The sequence below is a fragment of the Aythya fuligula genome, chromosome 20 (assembly GCF_009819795.1).
Source record: "Aythya fuligula isolate bAytFul2 chromosome 20, bAytFul2.pri, whole genome shotgun sequence".
NCBI classification, from domain to species: Eukaryota; Metazoa; Chordata; class Aves; order Anseriformes; family Anatidae; genus Aythya; species Aythya fuligula.
Genome location: NC_045578.1, coordinates 9633155 through 9658099, shown reverse-complemented (window position 1 = coordinate 9658099; position 24945 = coordinate 9633155). Strand labels below are relative to the sequence as shown.

At 41.4% G+C, this 24945-nt stretch overlaps 3 protein-coding genes across 6 annotated transcripts; 1 reads left to right on the top strand and 2 right to left on the bottom strand.

The window, feature by feature from the left end:
* The first annotated feature begins 28 nt into the window (after positions 1–28).
* Positions 29–17742, top strand: MYO19 (myosin XIX). 4 transcript variants are annotated; one of them, XM_032200808.1, is made up of 24 exons: positions 29–83; positions 1928–2072; positions 2842–2990; positions 3226–3339; positions 4105–4237; positions 4489–4558; positions 4921–5023; positions 5228–5324; positions 5827–5903; positions 6293–6383; positions 6588–6759; positions 7047–7120; positions 7216–7337; positions 8758–8871; positions 9265–9441; positions 10306–10452; positions 10932–11039; positions 11859–11929; positions 12327–12436; positions 14329–14492; positions 14982–15111; positions 15298–15383; positions 15728–16033; positions 16944–17742. In XM_032200808.1, exons 1-24 carry the CDS (start codon positions 72–74, stop codon positions 17070–17072), a joined length of 2901 nt encoding a protein of 966 aa, XP_032056699.1. In that variant the 5' UTR covers positions 29–71; the 3' UTR covers positions 17073–17742. The 4 variants fall into 4 exon arrangements, with proteins under 4 accessions (XP_032056699.1, XP_032056702.1, XP_032056700.1 ...); XM_032200811.1 differs by lacking the exons at positions 14982–15111; positions 15298–15383; positions 15728–16033; positions 16944–17742 and adding an exon at positions 12843–12947 and having other exon boundaries at positions 14329–14380; XM_032200809.1 differs by lacking the exons at positions 14982–15111; positions 15298–15383; positions 15728–16033; positions 16944–17742 and having other exon boundaries at positions 13447–14393.
* A 51-nt stretch (positions 17743–17793) lies between these two features.
* ZNHIT3 (zinc finger HIT-type containing 3) lies at positions 17794–19042 on the bottom strand. The gene is made up of 4 exons (XM_032200816.1): positions 18960–19042; positions 18700–18845; positions 18529–18609; positions 17794–18308 (listed from the first exon to the last, which is right to left on the bottom strand). The coding sequence occupies exons 1-4, from the start codon at positions 19037–19039 to the stop codon at positions 18118–18120; spliced, it is 498 nt and encodes a 165-aa protein (XP_032056707.1). The 5' UTR covers positions 19040–19042; the 3' UTR covers positions 17794–18117.
* Positions 19043–20134: 1092 nt separating this feature from the next.
* LOC116497433 (lysophosphatidic acid receptor 1-B-like) lies at positions 20135–21103 on the bottom strand. Its single transcript, XM_032201171.1, has one exon. It carries the CDS (start codon positions 21101–21103, stop codon positions 20135–20137), a length of 969 nt encoding a protein of 322 aa, XP_032057062.1.
* Between the last annotated feature and the right edge of the window lie 3842 nt (positions 21104–24945).

Here is a 24945-nt window from a genome sequence, read left to right as displayed (position 1 = left end):
CGCATCCCAACGCCGCCGCCTTCCCGAGGGCTGGGCGGGCACAGCCGCAGCGCCGCGCTGTAGGAGCCGAGATGCCCAAGCAGGTAACGAGGAAACCAGGAATCGTGTTGGCTAATTAATTTTTTACTGCAGGAATAGGAATGCTGGCTTGTTTCCGGCCAGTTAAGATTAGGTAACTGCTAACGCTTATTCACTCCTAGTTCAGGAGCTCGGCTGGATGTATTAACCACGTGGGTTTGAGCTGTGCTGCTGACACCAAGATGAGATTTTTGGTATGCCATTAGCATTAATGGGGCAAGCATTAATACTTACAGCAAGCATATATCCTGAAGGGAAGCTCTTCAGCAGAATGAACCAACGCATGAGCTGTGCAGTGGAGCTGTCACAAGCCATATTTTCAAAAACTGTTTTTCTTCTGGCTAAGCAATCACCATTTCTTCTTGAACGATGTTGAGAAAAAGGGTGGAGGTGAACAGAAAGCAGCTCCTTCTCAGGTCTTGCAATATCAGCGTCACGATAGGCTCCTTAAGAACTTGTTTGGTGCCAGAATAATACAGCGAGCACGTGAGAAGGCAGAGGAAGAATGGGCAATTGGCAGAAACGCATCTTGTCCATGGGGTATTTCATAGCTGTGTCTGTTCTCCGTGAAAGCTGCAAGCTTCTAATGCTCATTCAGAGGAGAACAACAGAAATCACTTTGATAGCAAAGCTTAACTGCGTTGCTACACTTTTTTTTTTCCTTGATATGTAAAATTTTCTGTTACTGGAAATTAATATCTTATGCTGTCTGCAAAAGATAATAATGCTCCTAAATGAGTATGTTATTCTTGCTTTTTTTTTTAGAAATGTGTTAATGAGGTTTTGTGGTATATTTTCCTTTTTGTTAATGAGCTTAGCTCATGTAGTGAGAATGCTGCTAACTGAATTTAGCACTTGTTGTGCATAAACAATGTGATACTGTTCATTAACTTGGTTAACTTGTAAAGAATTGCATAGTTATGCTATTAAATACAAATGAGTAGGGTTACTTTGAAGGAGCTTCTGTCAAGGAGAAGGGGAACAGTAAAAGAATATCCAGAATGTAAAAACCAGGACTGGTGTCTTTTCCCTTCTAGCCCCAAAATAACAAGCAGGACCTGAAATCTCTTCTGTCTAAGTTTTCCATTACGTTTCAGCAGCAAATGTGTCCTTCCAAGTAATTCTGTCAAGGACACAGGAGCCCAGAGGCTAAGATTTAAATACTTTCAGTGATTCAAAGGGGTCAAATCTTCAACTAATAGTCTTCACCTCTTAAAATGCTACTGTTTCTCTCCTCTGGCTGCAGTGCATGCACTCTGCAACTTCAGTCTTGGGGCTCTCAATCTCTGCTGTACAAATGAAGGTCTCTCCCAGGAAAACTGCTGTTGTGTTAGACCGCTGTAGCTTTTAGCTCTGCCTTCACCTCTGCAGCTAGTCCTTCCTGCTTCCCTCTGACCAAGGCAGTGCCTGCATTGAATGCATGACATTCATGGGCTTAGAAATACACCATTAAAAACACTGTACAAGTGTATTTGTGCTGAATGACCCGGACGTTTGCTAGTGCTGGATAGTGTGAGATTAAGGGCACGTTCTTTCCGAGTGCCTTTGCTTACAGCCAGAGTTGCCAGCAATGAATTCAACCTACAAACAGCGTTGTCAGCCTGCCAGCTCTCACATGCCAGATAACACTTTCTAAAAACAGACTACACCATGGGAAGCATTGATGCAGGGGGAGGATATTGCTTTCAAACTGGGAGGAACAGGAGCTCAAACATACTAACTTATGATTCTTGGTGACCATGAACTTCTGTTATATGGAAGCAGTAGAAAAGCTATAACCTGTGGGGGATGAGGTGAAAGTCCAGCTGTATTCTGCCTTGGACTGGTGCTGACCTAACATCCTCTCTAGGTAAATGGCCAAAAAGAAGATTCCATCATCCAGAATGACCTCAGTGAATCATTTGAAGAAGAGGTTAGAGCTTTTCTCAGTGATGAAGAGAAGCTGCATCTTTTTGATGACCTAACAAAAGTTAATCCAGTGACAATGACAACAGGTAAGCAGCCAGCCAGGAGCGGCATCTCCTGAGGAGTCACTTTCCCTGGTGTCTGCCAATACCTATCATTAGCGTTCTCGCCACGTTCATATTATCCTGAACACAGTAGTTAAATATCCAAAGCCTATTAAAATTAACTGAGTCATGTTTGACTTGGTTGAATTTTTCTTTTTCAATACTGTTGTTGTAGTTAAGCCATACCGATCTCTCAGCAAGTTCTGCCTGCAGAACTCATGTTTGTGTTGTTGCTTCAGGTGGCATGGGGTTGTGGTTGAGACTTCATGCTGTTGAAGGACTCTTGGATGACCTTGTGATTACAGTTGTGGTTTATGTGAACTTATCAGAAAACAAGGCTCTGACTTAGATTCAAAACATGCCCATGAAATTAGTTTTGAAAAGTAAATTTCTCATTTGACTTTTAAAAGCCCTGTTGAGACAAGCTAAGACCTGCTCCTAGGGTAGATGGGGAATTATTGCCTCTATCTGTTCTGCAAATGAACAGCTCTTTTTTCTAGGACTTACGGTGCAAAACCTCATAAAAGCACAGGATTTAATTAATTGAAGAGTTAACATCCCTTAAACTTTTTAAAATCAAGGGCAACTTTTAAAGGCATTTTTATTTATATTATTTCTACAGATCTTTCTCGATCACCTTCTCATTCTCTGTTAAACATAATAGATAACATTTCTGAAGATTTTTGTTACAAATAAGAACAGGAAGAGTTGAATATACTTTTCAAAAGACACTAATAGAAGGTGTATCTTTCAGTTCTGAAATGTCTTCAAGCAAGATATACTGTAAACTTGTTTTATACAAATGCTGGCTGCAGCCTGGTGGCTTTAAACCCATTTCAGCCTATCTCCTGCCTCTATTCACCCGAGCTTATGAGAGAGTACCATGTTGCAGTTCGCCCCCAGGTAATCCTTATGTTTGAAATAATTGTCCTCCTGCAGAACCCAGATTTCAAGTTCTTCAAAATCTCTACATGAGCAAAATAATTCTAAAGGATAAAACCCATTTCTACTGAAATACGAGTTCTACTAAAAGAGCAGTACTATTTTCAGATAAATGTGTGAAGACCTTTGCTGCCCATTGCTGTAGAACTGTGTAATTACTGTTCTCTTAAACATGAATATTCTGTTTTACTGCCAGGATTTAAAACCTCACATCTTTGCAGTGGCTGAACAAACCTACAGAAATGTTCAAAGCCAGATAGACCCCATAAACCAGTCCATAATTGTTAGTGGAGAAAGTGGTGCTGGAAAGGTAAGGAGATTTTTTTCTATTGTCCTGACATTGTTTTTATGCTTTGAAATTTGGTAGTGATTTGTGGTGCAAAGTATTTCAGTGAGCAAGCAAAGAAGAAGAAAAAAAAATTCTGACAAGAGCATGTAGCCAGTCTGCTCTAGCAAGATTCTCTTGAAATATGCATAAAGCATTAAGTGATCACTGCAATCAAATAGACTTAATATAACTACTCTCTAGGTAACATCTGTCACTTCTGGAAGGGCTATATTTGAATCATTTGATAGGAATCGCACCTGAGTTAAAGTCTCAGCTTAGTCTGTTAGGAAGCTATTATCTCAGCAAACCCTATATAAAGACTTAAAAGAGGTAGGAAACTTCAGATCCTATCCTAAGCCCTTCTGTAATGATCCATTCCTATTCTGCAAAATAACTGAGGATATTTTTAAACCTGAGAACAAAACGATTTGCTGAATGTTAATGACTCAAAGTCCATTCACATTCAATTCATGTTAAGGTACTAGCTATTAATTCTAGCTGAGCTTCCAGATGGTTACATCTCAGTAAAACTGCTGTTCAGCAAAGCACTTCAATAGGATTTAAGTGTGTCTGTTGCACATAAGGATATGCACAGAAAGTTTCTGCTGAACTAGAGCTATAAACCTGACATAGTTACTCTCCAGCATCACCGCCAGCTGTGTTTTTGGAAGCTAGCACTGTTTCACTCACTGACATAACTAATAACAGTAAAAAACAAAGGCCTACTGTCAAGTCTGTCTCTTGCAGACCTGGACATCTCGCTGCCTTATGAAATTTTATGCTTCTGTTGCTGCTTCAGTTACTTCCCCAAAAGACAATGAAACTGTGGAAAGGATAGAGAAGAGAGTGTTGGATTCCAACCCCGTCATGGAAGCATTTGGTAAAAGTAGCTTTTTTTTAACAGCAAAGACAAGTAGTGGCCACGGTGGGCATTTTCTTTGTTAATATACAAGTCTAAACTACCTCTCGTTTGTCTCCTTAAAAGACAAACTCTTCAAATACTGGAACTGTATAGAAATCCCCCTTAATGTCTATATGCCCCGCACAGAAGAGTAAAACCACTCTGATTATGCTGTATATGATTATATATTATGCCACTCTGATTATGCTGTGTCACTGGTAATTTCACAGGAAATGCATGTACCCTGCGGAATAATAACAGTAGCCGTTTTGGAAAATATATCCAGCTTCAGTTAGACAGGTAATAATTACCGTTTTAAAAGCTTATCTACTGTCTTCTTTCTTTAAGTTTTTACAAACCTATTTCTAAAGTCTGCCAGAGAATATTCAATGTCTTTATCAATATTTTCATTTGCTGGCAGTTTATATTATTATTTATTTTTTTTTCTGCTAGCGCTCATCCTGATATCTAAAAGAGAAATGGAAAAACAGAGATTCATTTAAGAACTCTGAATAAACTATTACGTTAAACTTGCACAGAACTGAAGGTGGACTGCAGGGCATTCCTAGTCAGTCTGTATTGTGACAATAGAACACTTATCAAATGGTGAGGGAACTTTGTTAAAATCTTTGCTTCTTTTTTTTCCCCCTCTTTGCCTCTAGATTCCACCATCTGAGCAGTGCCTCCATTCAGACTTTCCTTTTGGAGAAGACAAGAGTTGCTTATCAGGCCCCCAATGAGAGAAACTTTCATATTTTTTATCAGGTGTGTTCAATGAATTTTGCTAGATATTTCTGACAAACAGTGGGTATGAAATCACCAGATTTAGCACAGTTGCAGCTTCCAAACAGTTCACCTGTCTGCCATGCTTCCAAATTAAATCATATCCCCAGTCCCTTATTCTTCCTTGTCTGTGAGATATAAATACCAAAGGCAGAATCCAGTCATTACCTTGTTTTCTGTCTCCAGATCACAAAAGGTGCCACTGCAGAGGAGAGGCTGGAATGGAACCTTCCAGAAGGGGCTGACTACCGCTGGCTGCCAAACTCTGAAAGAAATTTAGATGGTAAAGATCAATTCCACAGACTGGCCCTTAATAACAGCTGTAACTTTGAAGGAAGGCAGGCGAAAATGCATCTGTCCCATTAAATCCCATGACCCAGGTTGATCAGCCAACAGGCTCCTGGTCTAGCCTCAACAGACATTTTGCAAAGCCACCAGCATTAATGTGATTTGGTTTTATGTTCTAGTTTGCACTGTCAATGGTTTTCACCTGACTTGAAATAGTGGTTTCTGGCCTCGCGAATTTGCATCACTCTGTGGTTATGTTTAGAAACTGTCTCATCTTTGGATGTGCTTCAGCAACCTGCTGCCTAACTTCCAAGCCCCACAGAGTTGGTACTAAGCCAGTGACTTGGTTCTCCAGATCGTCCTCTGGGATTTACCTAAAGAGTGTCTGGCTTTCTTGATCTCCTCTGACAATTCCAGCTAAACTGGACGTGGTGGAGAGTGTTCTGCATGCCTGCATGCATGGCTTCCTTTTGAATAACACCTGTTTGGCTTTTCAGAGGACTGCTTCGAGGTGACCAGGGATGCAATGTTTCACTTGGGCATTGACCGCTCCACGCAGAACAATATTTTCAAGGTCAGGTACAATGCATGGTCACCACGAGGCTGACAATGATGTTTGGAATGTCTTTTTAGCGTGGGATTTCTACAGAAGTAAATCCGTATCAGTGTCCAGAGCATGGGTTGTTTGGTATTAGATGCAACAATATCGCCTGGCGAGCCTGCAGCTACACGTGATGTTGCATAACCAAATATTAGTTTTTAAGTAAAAGCCTGCACCTGTGAGCTTTTCCTTCAGTAGTGCAGCACTAGGAATTACTGTAGAAGCTTGGAATCTATTTGCTTTTTTTTGTGTGTAGAAATATTTTGACTCGCCCTGTTCATGTGCCAAGGGCAAGGCTAAGAGGATGCTGCCTTGGAGGAAGAGCTGTGTTTTAGAAAACTCAGTGCTTGATTATATTGCAGGTGTTGTCAGGCCTTCTCCATCTCGGGAATATTCAATTTTCTAACCCATTGGATGAATCTCAGCCTTGTGAACTAGAAGACAAAATCAAAGGTGAGGCAACAAGCATGCCGTACTCTACAGAGTACCTTCTTCTGGGTTTGGGTAAAAAAGATCCAAAATCCCACATTTAAGTTAGTGAGTTCACAGAAGTGCTATTTTGTGGTATCAGCTCTAGACCTTCCATAACTTTAAAGGGGCTGCATTCATTTGACACTCCAGATAATCTTCCAACTTTTTTTTTTTTGCCTGAATAAGATTTTGTGAAGATCACTGGGGACTTGCTGAAGATACCGGTTGAGGAGCTACTGGAATCATTACGAATTCGAACAATAACTGCTGGAAAACAACAGCAAGTCTTCAAGAAGCCATGCTCTAGAGCAGAATGTGAGACTAGGAGAGACTGCCTCGCCAAAGTGATCTACGCTAAGTAAGGCCACGCTGCTGTGCCAATCCATTTAATTTTTGTGAGGGAACAGGGAGGCCAAGGAGACTTACTTTCTCTGGCTTTTGCTTGGACACAACAGTAGTATAACTCTGCCTTTCCCTCCTGAGACGCCCTTGATTCAGTCACAGATACTGACATAGCTGCAGTATCTAATAGATTTTCAGAGAACTGCTATTTAACGTCAGCCAGGCAGCGTGTCATAACTTTCTTGCTGGATCAGTAAGAAAAGCAAGCTCTTTTCCAACTAATCCAGTTGTCATTGTCTGCAGATTGTTTGAATGGCTTGTTTCGGTCATCAACGAAAGCATTTATGCAGATACATCAGCATGGACCAGCTTCATAGGTACGGTTATTCATCCCTGGTTTAACTGAGTTTAACCATAAGTCCTTCAACCTACTCCTAGACCAAAACGCACTAGCTCACCATATTCTTCCTAGGTTTGTTGGATGTTTACGGTTTTGAAGCCTTTCCTGAAAACAACTTGGAACAGCTTTGTATTAACTATGCCAATGAGAAACTGCAGCAGCACTTCGTAGCACACTATCTGAAAGCACAACAGGTAACATTCCACTAAGAGCAAATGTCAAACAGCATCATAACCATTCACTAAGTATAAAGTTTCTAGACCTGGACTTAGTGCCAGCACAGAGAACCCAACAGAGTCTTGTAATCTGAACATCACTGGTACGTGGTACCTTGTGGAAGCCTTCTGCCACGGGAGAACAGCTCCATAAACCCAGTTGTCATTCCAGTGCCTTTAAGGTCAAAAACATTGCACATCAGCTTTTTTCTTCAATGAGAAAGTACAAGACTTGTCTTTCACAACAGAGAAGGTATCTGTTCCATGCTAAATACATTACAGTCACTTATCTAACTGGGCATGCACTGCTAATTCAAGGTCTCATCTGAGTGCTCTGAGGGCTACAAAGCCCCTGCCAGACCTGGAGTGCTTCTCTAATAGATGTACTCCTGTCCTGGTTGAATTCCTCCACATTACACATGCATTACCCCAATGATCTTTGCCATTAACTGGAATCTGGGAAACTGTTTTCTTAATGGCACCAACATGATGGCACCTTCTGCCTCACAGCATAGTTATATCAATTTATTGAGGACAATAGCACCTCTTTGCCCATAATTTGTGCTTTCATATGCTTTTTCTTTTTTTCCCCCCACCTACCTTCGTTAGTATGCCAGGGGTTAATGGTCAGTGAAGACGGAAACCAAGTTCAAGCACACGGTTACTTGCCTTGAAACTAATTCACGACCTCTGTTTGTAGCACTCCTGCCAATGCCTGCCTGCCCTCTTACCTCTCTTGATCTGGCTGTGTCCCAAACCATCTGAATGCCATTAGTGGCTATGCTGAGCAAGCTCTTGGCAGGAGACTTTTAAAATAACTGTCCAGGGCTTCTGCTTGTTAAGCACTCCTGACAGTTTGTTCCATAATTTGGCATAAATATTGTACAAACTGCCTCAACTGATACCTTTTTCCATTTCCTTTTGGATCAGGCTTTATTTAAAATGAGCCAAGTTAGTGAAGTCTGGCACACAATGGCAGGTTTAGGGCTGTGTCCCAGTCTAAGGAATTCTGTGTATTCCTTGCACTTCAAGGGAAAAACCAGTCAGTACAGCCAGGAGAGGCTTAGTGTCTATTTGTCTTAGTGTCTTGGCCTCTGTTTACTTTGTAAAGTAGCTTTTCAGGTCTCACTAATAAATCTAAATTTCCCAAATAATGAAATAAACTGTTCCAATAGGAGCTGCTGCTACATAATCAAAAGCTACTTGGGGTAAAATATCCTCAGCTTTTTTTTTTTTTCTTAAGATTTCCACTGAACATGAACTGGTCTTTGAATAAGTAGGCTGAGTCTGTGATTAACTTGTTAAACAGTAACTGCATCAAACTGTGAAAAAAAAACGTGCAGTTTTTTGAGCTCTAGTGCCCTCTGCTGCACAACAGCCAGTTTCTCTCTTACTTCAGGAAGAATATGCAGCTGAAGGCCTACAGTGGTCTTTCATAAACTACCAGGACAACCAGAACTGCCTTGATCTGATCGAGGGCAATCCTCTCAGCATTTTTTCTTTGCTGAATGAGGTAAGTGGACACCTACACTCCTAGTGCTTCTGGCCTAGTTGCCTGTCTTCTGTCCCAAGCCACCAAAGAAAACATGAATGCTAAATTAGTATGAAACTTGCCAGCTACAAAATTTCTGCAGAACTTACCTTTTGAAACTACATGCTCATTACAATCATGACATTTCTCTGTCCTATTCAGATTTTTTTTTTCCACTGATCCAGGATGTTTTGATTCAAACATGAAGCTTCAATTATATCTTTTTCCCCACAGTATTTCAGGGCTTACATACCAAGAGCAATTCTAAAAGTAAAATGGCTATGATTTTAATTTAAAGTTTTAGCTTTTAATTATTAAAGACAGCTGGTTTTGACTAATACAAAATGCTGCAATTTTGTCTTGTCTGTTATGCAGGAATGCCGTTTGAATAGATCCTCTAACCCTGACCTGTTTCAAACTCGGATTGAGAAAGCCTTGTCTGATAATCAATGTTTAAGTCGAGACAAATTTAGCAAGAAGCCTAACTTCATTATTTCACATTATGCTGGCGAAGTCTGCTATCAGCTGGAAGCAATGGTGGAGAAAAACAAGGTAGATGTTTTCAGAATCAGCTGTTTAAAAATAAAACCTTGTAGGCCAAAAGAAATTTTAAATTAAAACATCACTAACGTGTATATTCAGCAACGTTTACTGAATTTGCTCACCTCGCTCCGAATAAACCATTCAGGCCCTGTAGAATTGGATAATGTCCTTGGTCTGCTTTTCAGTGAATGGTCACGGGAACAAGTAAAATCTTTTTTAACAGACCTTTCAGCTGAGGATTAAGTGGATCACGTATTACCAAATCAGTGCTTCTTCTGTTCCTGAGACAATGCAGAAGTGTTAATGGCATCAGGGCATTTATATAGCCATAAATATAGCACTTAGCCTCATAAAAAAATCAGATAAGTTTATGAGAAACAAGAGCACGGATGTCACCGAAACTCAAGTTTTAGCCTTGTTGTGCCATCACAGGACAAAAGAAATAGTCTGTAGACTACTAAAACTGTAGTCCCGTAACAGTTTTTTCATAATCAGAAATTACAGCAAATGATACTATGGTGATGGAAAAAAATAGCAACTCATTTAAAAGGAAGACTTTCTAATATTTGTTGCAGACTGCGCAATTGGGATTAAACTAGTCCTTGGATTTCTAGCTCACTTAAGTTGTATAAAAAGAAAAACATTAGGAGCAGTCATACATTTGACTAGATTTGCTAGATGTTTTGCCAAACTATTTTCTGTTCTCAGATCTGACTATGAATGAATGCATGTAGTCAGATTTGAAACTACAGCTGTGGTTAAGTAACACTTGGCATCCGAAATACTATTCCGTTTATTTATGTGGAATTTTTTGAAATCTTCAAAGCTTTCTGCATAAGGCCAAATGCTAATGAGTCATGTTTGTGTTTGCAGGACCCCATTCCACCAGAACTCATCCATGTTTTGCAGAATTCTAAGGACCCTTTGCTCCAAAAACTATTTCCTGTGACAGAAACAAACCAAAATAATGTCAGAACCCAGAATAGAGCAGCTGTTATTACGGTGGTGTCGAAGTTCAAGGTACATTCTATTCAAGTTTCTACTTTCTACTGCTGTCTTAATAACTAGATGAGAAAGCAATATAGTTGGAACCAAGATCAGTAAATGTTATTAAATGAGATGGCTGTAAAACTGAAGTAGTGTCAGGCTTCTGATATGCTCTGGGTTTAGAGTTTTAAGTCACTCCAGCCCTAGCTTTTCCTTTAACAGTTGGGCATCTGCCTTTATTAGGCTTCTTCCTACTTGTTCTTCTTGATGGGTTAGCTTCAATTGCTGTCCCTGGTACAGTTTTGGAAACTTTCTGAATTTACTATCAACAATTTTTAAAAGCATCCATAGAGTGGAATTTTCGCTCAAAATGTCCTTAAAGAACAGCTCTGCTAATACTAAGTCTGTAGAGCCATTCTTGCAAAAAAAATGTTTGTTTTTATAGAACTGTGATTAGCAAAACTACCTATGGAGGAGGAATTCCTAATTATACCTGTATTTGTTTTCTGCAGGGCTCACTTGAAAATCTCATGCAAATTTTGAATAGCACCAAACCACATTACATCCGATGCATCAAGCCTAATGCTGACTGCAAGGCACTGACTTTTAAAAGAGAAGAGGTAATTCTTCAAAAGTACATTTCAAAAGAGCTTTTTCTCCTTTGCAACTTCCAAGATAAATGTCCTTTCAGAATCATTGATAGTGCCTCTGAAATGGCACCAGTAAGCTCAGCAGCTTGTTCAGACTCAACTTACTTGTTGCTCTGTGAGAAATTCTCTTACCAAAGTGCTCGTAGGTCATTTAAAATGCTGCCTTCGCAGTCTGCAAAGTAGATAAGGGTGATCTGGCTGTTGGCTGCCCAGGTCACACAGATATCCTCACAGCGCATACTCACAATAAAAGTTTGCTTGCTTCTTCTGGTGTCTGGTCTGGGAGGGCTGCCAAGTTAGATGAGATCAGCTGACAAGCACGTCTTTGGGAAAAGAACGGCAGATGCTAAAGCTATAACTAGAGAACCTTCTCTGATGGGAAAATAAACAGCTGAGGCAGTGCTGCATTTATTTTAAACACACTGAGAATTTGCTGATCGCATGCTAGTGTTAAAATATCAACATTGGGTTTCCATGTTCTGTTGCATTTGGTCAACGCAGGGTACGTGGATACCACAAGAAAAGGCAAAAGTGGACTTTCCCTCCATATCAGCACTGCCTTGTCCCTCCTCTGGCTGTTATACAGTGCAGTAACTCAGCAGCCATGTAATCACCTTTTCCACCCTCTCCATTTGTTCCCTAACTGGCAGTGTGGTGAGGCATGCCAGGCACACACTAGCTGAGCTGAATGTGGCTTGGGTTGAGCACATCCCATGCACACTTCACTGCAGCTTCCACAAAGAACAAGACAGTGTTTGCCTACCTAAACCAACTCAATTTATGTCTCAGGTTCTCAGCCAGCTTCAGGCGTGTGGAATAGTTGAAGCCGTCACCATCAGTGCAGCAGGCTTCCCTATTAGGTAAGTCCAAACTTCTTGGGCAATGTCTTGCATAATCAATTTCTATAGCAATTAGCAGTATATTATTTATTTCAGAAGTATATTTATTCATGTTATTGACAGCTTAGCATCAATAGGGTGAGGCTTGCTGTTATCATAAACAAGCATAATTCTTGCCCAGTTTTTGTTACAAGCAAAAATAATTGTATATTACTGGGCAAAAGACAGCCTCCTGAATTTCTTCAGCAAGTTTATAGTTTCTTTCGCGTTGGTGACTACACAGGCATCACTTTATTTGCAGTCTATGAGCTGCAATTTTGAAGCCATTCTGCAATTCTTTCCCCTCAAAGGATAGGTTATTTACCAGATAGTAAATAAATGATACTTGCCTAGAATTTACCCTATTTTTGTCTATCAGGATCTCTTTTGAAAGTTTCACTGAACGCTATGAAATACTGAGAAGATCACGTGGGTACAATAAAAACAGTGTGTGTGGTAAAAGCAACTATCATACTGCCAAGAAAAAAGGTACGTTTCCTTAGAAAATCCCTCTGCTGTAAAATAAAATTATCACTGCACCAAGTTGCTATTACATACATCAGATGCAATTACTATATTCAGCACTTAGCAAGACCATTAGTCTGAAAATATTTTCCTAATTTATCTACATTGATTTCAATTTCTAATTTGCCTAATGCATATATATATCATGCTCTTTTTAAGACAGCAAATCTTTCATCTTACTGCTGTTTTTCTGTGTACCTCTTCAATAGAAAAATTAGTTATGATGGTGTTTGGGTTTGCCCCCAATTTAATTTGATTTAGAGCTGTCTCTTAAGTAAACTTGAAAACCACTTACCTTTTTGCTTATATTCCTTCTCCTTCCTTTTTTTTTCCCCACCTTGTCTTCTTGCCAAACACACTGACCTTCTAGCTTACTTGGATTCTGCTGCTTCTTCTGCCTTTTGCAAACTTCTATATGCAATTCTTTTTTCTAAACAAGAGGATGGACTTTAAAAAACATAATCCAGTCTACCAGGTAATGTCTTTGGTACATGTCACTCAAAGAAGGAGCTCATCAGGTAGTTACATTTAATATTGCAAGTTACTGCAAACCCCTTCCCTCTCCCAGATTAATCCCATTTTCTGGGGTCTGCTCAGTAACCAGCAAACGTAGAAAACAAGATCAGTAAGTACCAGCCTATTTCAGCTAAGTAAAACGGCTGGAAATCTGTTAACCTTGCTGAAATAGAATGAAGTAATGAAGTACAGGCTGGAAAATTACTTACACACCATATCTTTCTCCATCGATTAGAAACCCATTAGTTGAAATGCCTCATTGTGATAGGTTACTACTCCTTTTTTATCTTCAGCAGGTTATAAACTGCAAACAAAATAAAACAATTTCCTAAACATATGGATAAGCTTTTGTTTCCCTTATCAGCCTAACCCTAGCCTCATAGTCACCAGATGTCTTCCTGTAAGCAAGAATTGTTTATATTTGTTTTCAGTACCTTAAAGTGCTCTCATCTCCTTAGAAATAAGTACAGCAGAAAAGCAAATAGTGTCCAGGATGGAAAGATACAGAGACCATCAAGTTCCGGCACTGGGCATGCAGAATACTCATGCAGCATTGCCTTGAGCAACACAATCTCTTTCAAGGACAGGTCTGAATTAAGTCTACCTCTATTTCCAAATAGGTTAATCTGGCTAACATGTTTGTCTCATAATGTAAAAATAAAAAAAATAAAAATAAAAAAAAAGTCCTAGAAACAGTTATAATAACCTCTTACTGCTGCAATAAATTCCTGCTTAGTGTGTGACCCTGATTCCTTTAGCTGCTTCTGATACCCTATTAAAAGCTGTAGAATTGTGTAGAATTTGTTTTCTATTCCTGCATCATGCAGTACATTAACACTATCAGTCTAACACCTTGCTTTTTGCTCTTTGTTACTAATAGCTTGGGGTTTTGGTTATTTCATCAGATTTTCTTAGCCGCTCAAATCCATTCTCAATTGCTTCACTGTTGCTTTCTAACATTTCCAGGTAGTATACTTTAAACAATGTAAGAACAGCTGAGTCCTCCCCAAATTTGTTTAATTGTCTAGATCTGCCCAAAGTATCATTATCTGTGCTAGTCTGAACAGGCTGCAATGGAGGCAACAAGACAACACCTTAGCACCCAAACTACATCCTAGTTTAAACACACTGAGCTGCCTTTCTACTTGTTACCATATGGCAAAATCTGTGCTGTTGCATTGTTTCCCTTATAGCTAGAACTAGAATATCTCAGCCATCACCTCCTCCACTCCTGTTGTAGGTGCATACCCCCCTAAGTGGCCAAATGTCAGTATAAGGACAGTTACTTGCTCTTGATTTACAAGTTTTGCAATACCTTCTCTTCAATGCTCCATTTGCAGGCAAGACTGCAGTGACAGATGATGACAAAGCATCATGTTCTGTCATTTTTGAGATACTTCAGAATGTTGTTACGGGACAAACTGCTGCTGAGCCACCAGGGAAGAGATCAGATAACACTTCAGTGTACTGCGGCAAAACCAAAGTATTTATGGCTAATTCTGTGGTAAGCATGTTATTTCTTGGATAACAGTTCTGGAGTGAACTCAGACCTAGTGCTGCAAGCGTCCTCTCAGTTTCAGTTACGGCTTTCCCTGGCTTCAGCTCACACACTTGGCTACTCTTACAGGTCTAAGCAAATTCTTTTTGACAAAAGCAGAGAAAGCACTTCTGGAAAGCTTGCACACTAAAGGGTATAGCCATAAAAGAACCCCCATTCAGTGGAGCTAGTTTTAAGCCAGCTGCTACTGTGACTTTGGGAGCTTCTGCTTTTTCCCCCCACAATACTCTTTTTTCCTCCCTCAGATACTTACACTTTTCGTTTTAATTTATATATATCTAAAAAGCATTAATGACATGCTGTCACTTCAAAAATGTAAGCAGTCTTGGGACATTGAAATGTGTGTGTAGGTTTCCAGCAAATAACAAATGATTGTAGAAGGGTTAAGAACATCTGTCCCTGACTACTAACTGCAGACTTGTATCCCCATTGCAGCTAGAGCAACTTGAAGCTAAACGCACAGAGGTGTTGAACGAGAAAGCATTTTGCATTCAGTGTTGCTGGAGAAGATTTAAACAGAAGAAACTTGAGAAGGAGAGAAGGTCTGCAACCCTCATCCAAGCAGGTAACTTGATGAGGGTGTGGCTGGGCATAATGCAGCAAGTAACATTTCAGCTACACTGGGTACTTAAAGAGGAAGAATGGATATGCTAAGTGAGCATGGAGAAAGCTTAAGTGACTTCTCTCTTACACTGTGTGCAACAGAAGCTGAGATTCTTTGTACTCACATTTCTTTTAATTAAATCTTCAGCTATTCGTTCCTGGTTAGCCAAGAATCGCTTCCAAAGGATGCGCAGGGCTGCTAATGTTATTAAGCATCGCTGGAGGAAATGGAGAGTAAGTACGTTGGTGCAGGGAAGCATTAAAATTGAGCGACTGAGGCTTTGTACTGTTAGAGAAATAATCTACCGCTGTCAAGTAACTGTACAAAACCAATACCGACAGTTCTCCAGAAACTCTTCTCAAGCTGAAGTGTAGATGATGAATGCTTGCAGGGTGGCAGCTAGAGACTGCAGAATAAACTCATTCCTAATTATCTTTATAAAATGGGAAAGCATCCCAAAAGGTGTCCTATCCTTTATGATGGCCTATTTTTTAGGCTCTTAGCTTTGCAGTTTTAAGTTTTGTTCAAGATGCTGGAGAATCTTGTTTAGCAGTACTGTTCTGTGTCTCTTTATCAGGCAGAAATGGCTGCTTTGGCAGCAGCAGAACTGGATGAGGGTGAAGAAAAACCACTGTTCTCAGTTCCTGGCACTACAACGTCAGCCAAATCACTTTGCTCTTTGGAAACAACCTGGCCCCTACGTGCAGTAATTCAGTTCTGGCCTCTTGGCCTCGTCCTGGCTGCTGCGCCTGTTACCATAGCGGGACTCCGGAGAGACCTGTCCCTGCTGGCATGCTTGAAAGTACTTCAGGAGAGCGACTGCTACAAGACAGAAAGCAGCTTCCTTGGCTGTGGCATTACTTCCATTAGAGCTCTCCCACAGGTAACGTACCTCACACCCTCAAGTCAGCAGCACACCTAAGGTCTCGTGAGTTCAGGATCCTGTAACTGTATGGGCTTGAAGTCTGCTGTCAGGCTCTGGTGTTCCCTTGTCCACTGGGTTAGATATACAAGCATGATGCTGATATCAACAGGTCAAGCTAGACACACGACCAAAAAGAGACCTAAGCATGAAAGTGCTTGTTAATCTGTCATAGGAATAAACAGAACAAAGCTCTGCTTCAGAAACAGACAGGAAAGGATTCAAATGCGGGCTCTGCTGTTATGTTCTATGTATTTTTTTCTGCTTAGGGAGACTAAATTGGTACAAGAAAACGTGCCCATATGGAAAAAGGCACTGCCTATCCCAGTAATTCTATATTAACATCATGCAGATGACTGCACGCAGACTAATTAGGATGGAGGGTTTTCAGGGCAGAAGGCAGGGAACAACCGTCCAGTACTTCACCTCCTACTCATGCGCAGGACAGAATTAAAAGCCATTTACTAAAAGCAAGCCACAGCCCACACTAGCTTCTCTGTGAGGTTGCACTCCATTTAGAGATCAACTTGTTCCCATTTGTTAAATTTTTGAGCTTGCCTAAAATCATGCTTGCAAGAGTATAACTTGTGCATGGTCACAATTACTCTAAGTAGGAAGACGTAGTACCAACTAAGTACTCAGATCTTGAGAGTTTAAGCTACCTTCAGTGCAAGTTGTGGTATTGATACTCTTCACAGTAATCACTGATCTTAAATCAGTTTGTAGGATACCCCTGCAGGTCTTCCTCTACCCGTAGTCATATTTAACAGTTGCTTGTGTACTGTGTACTAGGGCAGTAATCAGTCTGAATAGCCAAACTAGCTCATAACCCTGCAAAGTATCAACTGACCTCCACCTCTTTTCTTTCTAGGGCTCTGTCAAGTTTCACTGTAAGAAGTCTCCCCTGCATTACGCAAATGTCAGTCCCCATACAGCTGCCTATTCTATCACTGGATTTAACCAGATTTTATTGGACAGAAAAGGACTCCTTCCAACCTAAGTTTTGGCCATCTGCACATACTGAACCTTTTCGTTCCGGGAAGGACTGCTGCAGGCTGCTGCTTTCAAATTACTCAACGTCCGTATCTGCTGCTACCTCAGAGCTTTCTATAGTGATGCATTGTATATATAATATAATATACTACAAATTCAGAACACATGGGGGATATTCCTCCTCCCACACACGCACACATTAGAGGAAATAGCACTATGAGAACACTCAACATAATTAAACTAGATCAAGTGCTTTAAACAGTATATACTTGAACAGAACTCTTCTGGCACTACAGGGGCAGAGCAAGAGGCTGGTAATGAGATAGCAAAAAAGGCAAACCTTTCTGATGTGTGCTGCATTCTCGTTGGGAGGCACAGCTAGTCAGACTGATCGCAAACATTCAGAAACCTGTGACTGAGGAAGTAGCAGTCAGCTGTAACACTACAGGCAGACATCTCAGGGAAAAGCAACACTGGACTGTTTGCTTTTTATCTGTAGGACCAAAATATGCATAATCTCACAAGTGCCATGTGTTTCTAGCACTACTTAGCCATAGCTGAGGGGCCAAAGTTCTCCTTAGGGGTGCCAATACCATCTTTTTGTTGTGTACGTGGGTCTTGAAAACATTCAGCTCTTCTGTGTAGGCCACTTTTAAATAAAACTGTTAAGTATCTTGTGAAGGTGCCTGACTATCCATAACAAAGGTAACAAAAACATTTCAGAACAGTTTGTGGATTAAGATAAATGTCGACATATTTAATATAATTGTTACTGGGAAGCAGCATTTCCCATGGTTGACAGGATTTCTCTATCAAAAGATTGCAAGTCCACATAGTATCAAATTTACTTCCTAGTATCTAAACATCTGTCCAATACTGTATCGCTGTTTATCAACTCTAAATTAAAAATTTGAGTCCTGACATCCATGAGGGAAGCATGACCAAACCCAGAGGAAATACCCGGAATGGTGCACCAGAGTCGCAGAGGGGTGCTGCAAGATCCCTCCTGTCGGAGGAAAAACTCAAGGAAAGCAAGATGTTCCCAAGGTAGCTCACTCAGGAAGAATATTCTCCTTCTCTGGGGGTTCAACAATTCTCAGGCAGCAGTCTGCAAACTCAACGAATAATGGCTCCTGCATGTACTTTTTCATGAGGGAGCTCTTCTCTTCTGCTTCATCAACCGTCAGCAGCAGCTGCCGGAGGTGTGGGTTCAGGAGCAAGCCTTTCAGTTCTTCTGATTCTCCTTCAGAGAAAAACAGATGAACAACGCTAATTGTGAGCAGTTACAAATGTTGCTTAGAACTTTGTTAGTTTGAGGGTAAATTCTCAAGGCAAAAGGCCGGGTATGCGACACGGGAAGCTTTAAGGCGAGCTGCACAACCAGGACGAAGCACAATGCCTCAGTAACACACCCCAGCCGGCCTTACAGCCCCCCCAAACCCCCTCCAACCCCTCAGGCTCACCCAGCAGCTTGAGCTTCTGCAGCGGGACTCGGTCCTGCTCGTCGTCCTCCGTCAGGATGTCCGCCACCGACCAGGGGCTGCCTATGGACGGCAAAGAGAACCGGGCCGGGGGTACCCAACCCCCTGTACCCCCTCACCCACCTCCATAAACCCCCCCCCCCAGCCCCTTACCTGCCCGCTGCCCGGCCCGGCCGGCCCCTCGGGGCTCTGCCAGCCCCTCCGCCGCTCTGCCCGGCTCCGAGATCCCCGCGGCCCCGCTCCCATCCCCGTCACGGCGGCACCGGGCTCGGTGCTCCCTGCAGCACGGCACGGAGCAGCTGCGGGCACACGGCTCCCGTCAGGGCCCGGCGGCGCCCCTCACGCAACGGGGGCGGCCGCCGCGGGCCCACCTCGCCCCAAACCCGCTCCCCCCGGCCCGTTTCTCCTCTCACTAAGCCTCGGCGCAGCGCGGACACCGGTACGGGGCCGTCCCCGCCGCCCCGCACACCCCACAGCTCCGAGCCGCCCTCATGGCTCCCCCGGCCCGCTCCAGGCCCGGCCTGCCCAGCGCCGCCCCGCCCCGCGTCAGGCGCGGCCAGCACAGCGCCGAGCGCCGCTGCTCGGCCTACAGCGGGATTTTTTATTTTTTTTAACATAAAACGGAGTGTTTTTTTGCTCGCAGCCGCTAGGGAGAGGAGTGTTGGGGTTGCTTCGTCTGGGCTCGAGGAGATTGGGATGCTGGAGTAAGGACAAAGGAAGAAATAAACGGGAAATAAACGGCTACAAAGCGTGACTGAGGGGGGTGGATGGTGCCTGGGTGAGCTCCGCCATCATCGCGGCCCTGTGGCACCAATGAGTAACAGCTGAGAATAAATTAAACATAGACTAATGTCACCTGGATCTCCTCAACCAGGACTTCCCCATCTGTGACTGCAGGGGCAGAGAGAAGACAACAAAGCGCTGAGACCCCTGTGGGCAACGTCCCCGTCACCAACCACAAGCATTCATCTCCACTGGGGTCTGATACGTTAATTACCAAAATCTAATTTCCTTTCTGGAGAAGGAGGGAGGGTGAGACCTCTGCCTTTCACAAAATGCCCAGCCTTGACATTTTTATTTTGCTTTGCTGTGTACAAGGGACTTCGCTACAATCCTGGTACTGAAAAACTCCAGGGAGGTTTCCTGCTGGAGCAGCTCACGTTTCAACACCACGGATTCATGGCTAATTATAAGCAGAAATATGAAAAGCGTAGGCACAAACGTCTCACAGAATCACATAACGCAGCTACAAATAGAGATAGAATAAAATTCTACCAGATAAATTCCGCAGATAAAATTACAGCAGCAAAACAGCGCAGAATGCCCCCAATCACAGATCCAGCAGTCGAAGCTACAGCCCTGAGTGTAAACAAGAAGGAAAATCACACGTCCCCCGGCAGTCCTGAAGCCTTTCCAGCCATTTAATTCCCCCAAACCCACAAAAACACCACAAAAGGGCCGCTCCCAAGGGCGGCTGGTGGACTCCGCTTCCCCTGGTCCCCCTTTGCTCCCCCCTGGTCCTTCCCAGAGCCTCCGGGGCCGCTGTCGCTGTCCCCCAGGCGGTGCTGAAGGCTGCTCCCAGTCCCCGTCAGATGTTGGCCACGGCACAGGCTTGCACACGGTTGGCAGAAAGGCATCTCAGAGACTTGAGCTTAGCCCCCAGCTCTTTGGCTTTCAGGGTGTATATCAGCGGGTTCCCCAAACAGTTCATGGTGATCATCATGGCCGTGCAGTTTCGGAAGATGTAGACGCTCGGGTAGAGATCGAGGGGGCACTGGTGGTTTGTTGCATCGAATATGACCCCCGCAAAGAAAGGAACATAGGAGACCAACGCTAGGACCCATATAAAAATGCTAGTTCTGGCCACCTGGATTTCGGCAGATTTGTAGGTGCCGGTAGCTTGCCCACATGCTTTCATTCTGAGCTTTCTTTTCCTCAGGATGATAATGATTCTGAGGTAAGTGAACAGAGGAACAATAAAAGCCGCCACAACGTTGGGAATGGTGATGAAGATGAGGTAGTCAACGCAAAACGGGCTGTAGAGGACTGAGAGATTTCTTCCCATATGCAAGCAGTTCCACCCCATCAAGGGCAAGCAGCCCAAAGAGAAAGCAAGGATCCAGCTAATTAAAACTACAGCTATGGAATGTTTTCTAGTAACCCTGAACCTTGTCCTGATACTTTCAGACACAGCCAGATAGCGTTCGATCCCAATGCTTACCAAGTTATAGATGGTGGATAAAATCGACGTAGTATATAAGGAATAAGGTGCAAGTATACCCTTGGATCCAAAGATTGTACTGTCAGGGTTGGTGATGAACAGCACTGAAATCCAAAAGCCAGAAAAACTCGTGAAGAGATCAGAAAAAGCCAAATTGCAGAAGAGGATAGAGATAGGCTTGTGCAGATCCTTTGTCGCCATTCTGGTGATGATGACTATGCAGTTGAAGATCACAGAAGCAATGTTAATGGTCAGCTGGGGGATGCCCAGGGCAAGTACTAAATAATGATTCCAAATTTTGGTATGGTTAGCAGAACAGTTTGAGTATCCAGTCATGGTGGGAAATCCCGCTTTCAAGCAGTAACAAAGTCTGCTGTACACATCCCATATGTGGCAAGAGACCGTACAACTACATGAGTGTTACTGCCACCTTGTTCTCCAGTCGAAAAATGAATATTGAAGCACAGCCTCTGTTGCCACATCATTGTCATGAAAGTGGATTAATCTTTAACCACTTGTGTTTTTAAATATTTGGGTTACCAACTCAGAACAGAGCCAACTACCCTTAAGTTGCTAGGATAGGCAGAAGTGTAAAGCATATTTACTATTATAAAGCTGATCTGCTTAAAGCAACCTTTATCAAGAGCAAAATTTGGCCAGTTCATGTGAAGACAAATGATCACACGAGTGGTTTAGAAGTCTGAAGATACTCTAAAATTGAGTGAATGTGGATTCATCTCTAATTCACTAATAGATTAGATAGAAAGAGATAAAGATTAGAGTCAGAAAATAGAAGTATTTTTCTTTTAGGTGGAGGGTACGTGACTGATGGCACACAAAAAAGAGTATCACTTTTTTGTCACTAACTTGGACCCCTATGAGGGATTTAGGCAGCTGCCTAAATTGAGATCAGCTCTAGTGACTTCACACAACTCATAAAGTGCTCAAGGTCAAGAATCTGTTTGAGGTTTTCTGGGTAAGAAATGTAATGTTCTTCAGTTCTTTTCATTCAATATAAAAATAAGAAGAAAAGATGTCTCCTTATCACCTAAACTTTATTTGCACTAAAATAGATGGTGTCTCTGGAAGTTTATAGATCTCCAGTTTTAATCCCTCTAATTGCCCTTGCCCAGACTGGACACGAGCAACAGACAAAAATGTTGACATTAAGATAGAGGTTTCTTATTTCAGTCACTACCCTAGTCACAAAACCTGCAATTTTATTCTTAGAAACGTTGCTTTGCAAAACAATGAAAGATCCGTCTTAATACAGACTTAAGACAGCACACTTTTATGTGCTTAATAATCAGATGAAGTATGGTTGGTTTTAAATCTTAACTGAAAGATAACAGAACCTATATGTTTGCTGTCTCTTGTTTACAATTACTAATTGATGCGACCAGCGGTGACTGATTTTCTAAGGATGGTTAGATCATATCTACAAACAAACCCCAAGCTGGTAAGCAAAACGACGTGATGAACTGCAATGCTACAAAGGCGCTCTGACAAGGTAAGAAGCTCCATTGCCACTGATGTTCCTGTGCTTTGGCCTACAGAAATATCTCAGTACTGAGTACTGGAGTACTCAGAAGTTGACAGACTATACCTAAAATTGTACGTATTTTCCTTTTCTTGTGTAAATCAGAGGTACTGATGCTCTATGAGAAAAACAAAGAAAAACGTATGAGATGTTGAATTAACTTAATTTTCAAACAAGCAAATGCAGGAGAAGGGCTTAACTCTTTGTTAGAGTAATTGGAGTGGGGACTTAAGATGCTTAATCAGTTCTGAAAATGTCATTTTTTCCCCTTAATTCTTGGGTGAGAACATAGCATGACAATGACAAACATCTATACTCATACCTTTGTTATAAGACATTTTCCATTTGCTTTTTTAAAGTTAATCTATATTGTACATTAACAAAACAACATAATATTATTGTATCATCTACTTGTCTTTTTAAATATAAATGATTTTTGAAAACGAAGTTTAAAATAAACGCGACGAGAAAAAATATCCTTTGGACATACATTTAATGCTGCCAATCAGCAGAGGGCACTACTGTACCAAACAATTATCTGCAGTATACAGTGGGGAATATGGCAGTCTTAAATACTGGAGCAGTTCGGGTGAGCAGTAAGTACACCAGTGTATCAATATGGACAGCATGGATATTTTTTCTGCTCAGAAGCTTTTTTTTTTTTTTTTTTTGCTTAATGTTCTGTGCCACTCCATGCGTGATTTGAAACTCCCACACACAGAGACCTCTCCAACATGCTCTAGCTTCTGCCTGGCATCCAACTGCAACTGAGCAGCGAGTTTTTGCAAGTTTTCCTTAGTAAAATATCCATATGAAGCCGTGTCACCTACAAAGTTGGTCAATTAATGCATATGGCTCCATTTAAAAGTTTTTTTGTTGGTAGTGGTAGTTTGATTTGTGTTTTGTTGTTGTTGTTGTTTTGTTTGGTTGTTTTTTCGTGGTGTCATTGTTGCTCCTCCGTCACCCCTTACTGTTGTTTTAACAAAGGATTAATTTGTATCAGTTATAATTTTATACAGTGATACTAAAACAGGAGCTCAGCTATGCTTATGGGATTTTCACATTCAGTGGTAACATCTGAGCAGTACAGCAGCAATTTGAGCTCTCAGACTAAATCTGTGACCAATACAATAGCTCTGTCAGAATTTTCAACATAAGAAATTTGTGCAGAAATGTTGTGTTTAAATGGATTTATTCATTTTTTTATTAAAATTGAAGTTTATGAGCATATATCATGGTTGGTGTGCAATTAGTATGCAATTACTATATATTAGAAATGCTTTACACAGGTAAATAATCAGTATTTCAGATGGTCACAAGGAAGTCCAAAGAATGATTATATAGAAATAAGGGCTGGGAACTGATTAAACAAGTCTGCTGATTTATTAATATCCTATAAACTATTCTTCTCTAGTGTCACAGAAAAAGCATGCTGTGTAATTCACCTCATACAAATTTGTCAGCCACACCTTTGGTGTGAGATTGCTGCTGAGCAAGGACTCTACTATTTCTGTCACTGTCTAAGTGCCGGCACCACAAGTCAGCAACTCCTTTTAATAATAGCAAGTGAGGCAGCAAGGAACGTACAGCACAGATGATCATCTGTCAGAAATAGCAGAGGGCACCAGACCAAGACACACGCAGTCCTGATCTCCTTCAATTACATATTTGATGGCTCTGTGAGCTGATAGGGGGTCCACAGGTTGTGATGAACTGCAGGCTATGCGAAAGCGTGACATCTTCAAAAATATCCTAGTAATTTTGAAAAGTATATCCATGAACTGGAGCTCCAAGGTGCCCTGGATATTCCTGAAAATGCTACTTGAAATTTCTCTAATTTGAAAAGCTAGTGTTCAAGCATGAAAGATAGTGTGCAGTCAGAATGCAATTAAAAATAATATTGAATAATATAGATAGCTCTTAACAAAAAAGATTTGTAATCTTAATTCCCTAATTTAATTGCATAAAAATAGTGTGATGTTACTAGGATAATGGAGAAAATATTATTATGGAAATAACTTTTTTAGTATGCTTCATTACAAAAAACAACAAAAAAAAAACAACACAGATTTGTAATCTCAGCCCTCTGTAAGAAAGTCTGAGCTCTCAAAAACAGATGAAAAGTAATTTCAACTCCAAGCAAACACTGTGTGAGGTAGGGAGTCACTATGCCACCAAATCTGCACGTATAGCAATGTCTGTGCAAGGTGATTCTTATCATCACATGTTCTGGGAACTTGATAATCTTTTTGTACTTACACTTATGACACATCTGTGAGGAAAGAGTGTTATCTATATTTTACAGATGGAAAAAGAGCAATCAAATTATTTGCTTAAGATCAAACAGAAGTCCAGTATGGAGGGAGCTGAATCTCAGGCTAACATTTTAAACACTGGCTGTACCTTTTTGTTGGCAAGTCTTTGAATAATATTTACCTAGTTTTCACCCTCTACAACACTCTAATACTATCATTGTTTGTATGTTTCTTTATCTGAATGTCCAAATTACTATTGCTTTGATATTTGTCCTGACTGAGACATGGCATTATTTTATTTTGCTTTAAAAAAAAAAAAAAAAAAAAAGCAAAAAACAGTAATAATATACTTTCCTCACTGACACCTCCTTTTGCCATAGAAT

Bases quoted from the DNA above. Each gene is read 5' to 3' on its own strand.
- MYO19 (XM_032200808.1), top strand. The intron at 4,238-4,488 runs GTAAAAGTAGCT...GTAATTTCACAG, and splicing joins CCCCGTCATGGAAGCATTTG to GAAATGCATGTACCCTGCGG. The intron at 7,121-7,215 runs GTACGGTTATTC...TATTCTTCCTAG, and splicing joins AGCATGGACCAGCTTCATAG to GTTTGTTGGATGTTTACGGT.
- LOC116497433 (XM_032201171.1), bottom strand. From the start codon at position 21,103: ATGACTGGATACTCAAACTGTTCTGCTAACCATACCAAAATTTGGAAT.
- ZNHIT3 (XM_032200816.1), bottom strand. From the start codon at position 19,039: ATGAGGGCGGCTCGGAGCTGTGGGGTGTGCGGGGCGGCGGGGACGGCC. The intron at 18,610-18,699 runs GTAAGGGGCTGG...TGCCGTCCATAG, and splicing joins CCGGGCCGGGCAGCGGGCAG to GCAGCCCCTGGTCGGTGGCG. The intron at 18,309-18,528 runs GTGAGCCTGAGG...TTTTCTCTGAAG, and splicing joins GCAGAAGCTCAAGCTGCTGG to GAGAATCAGAAGAACTGAAA.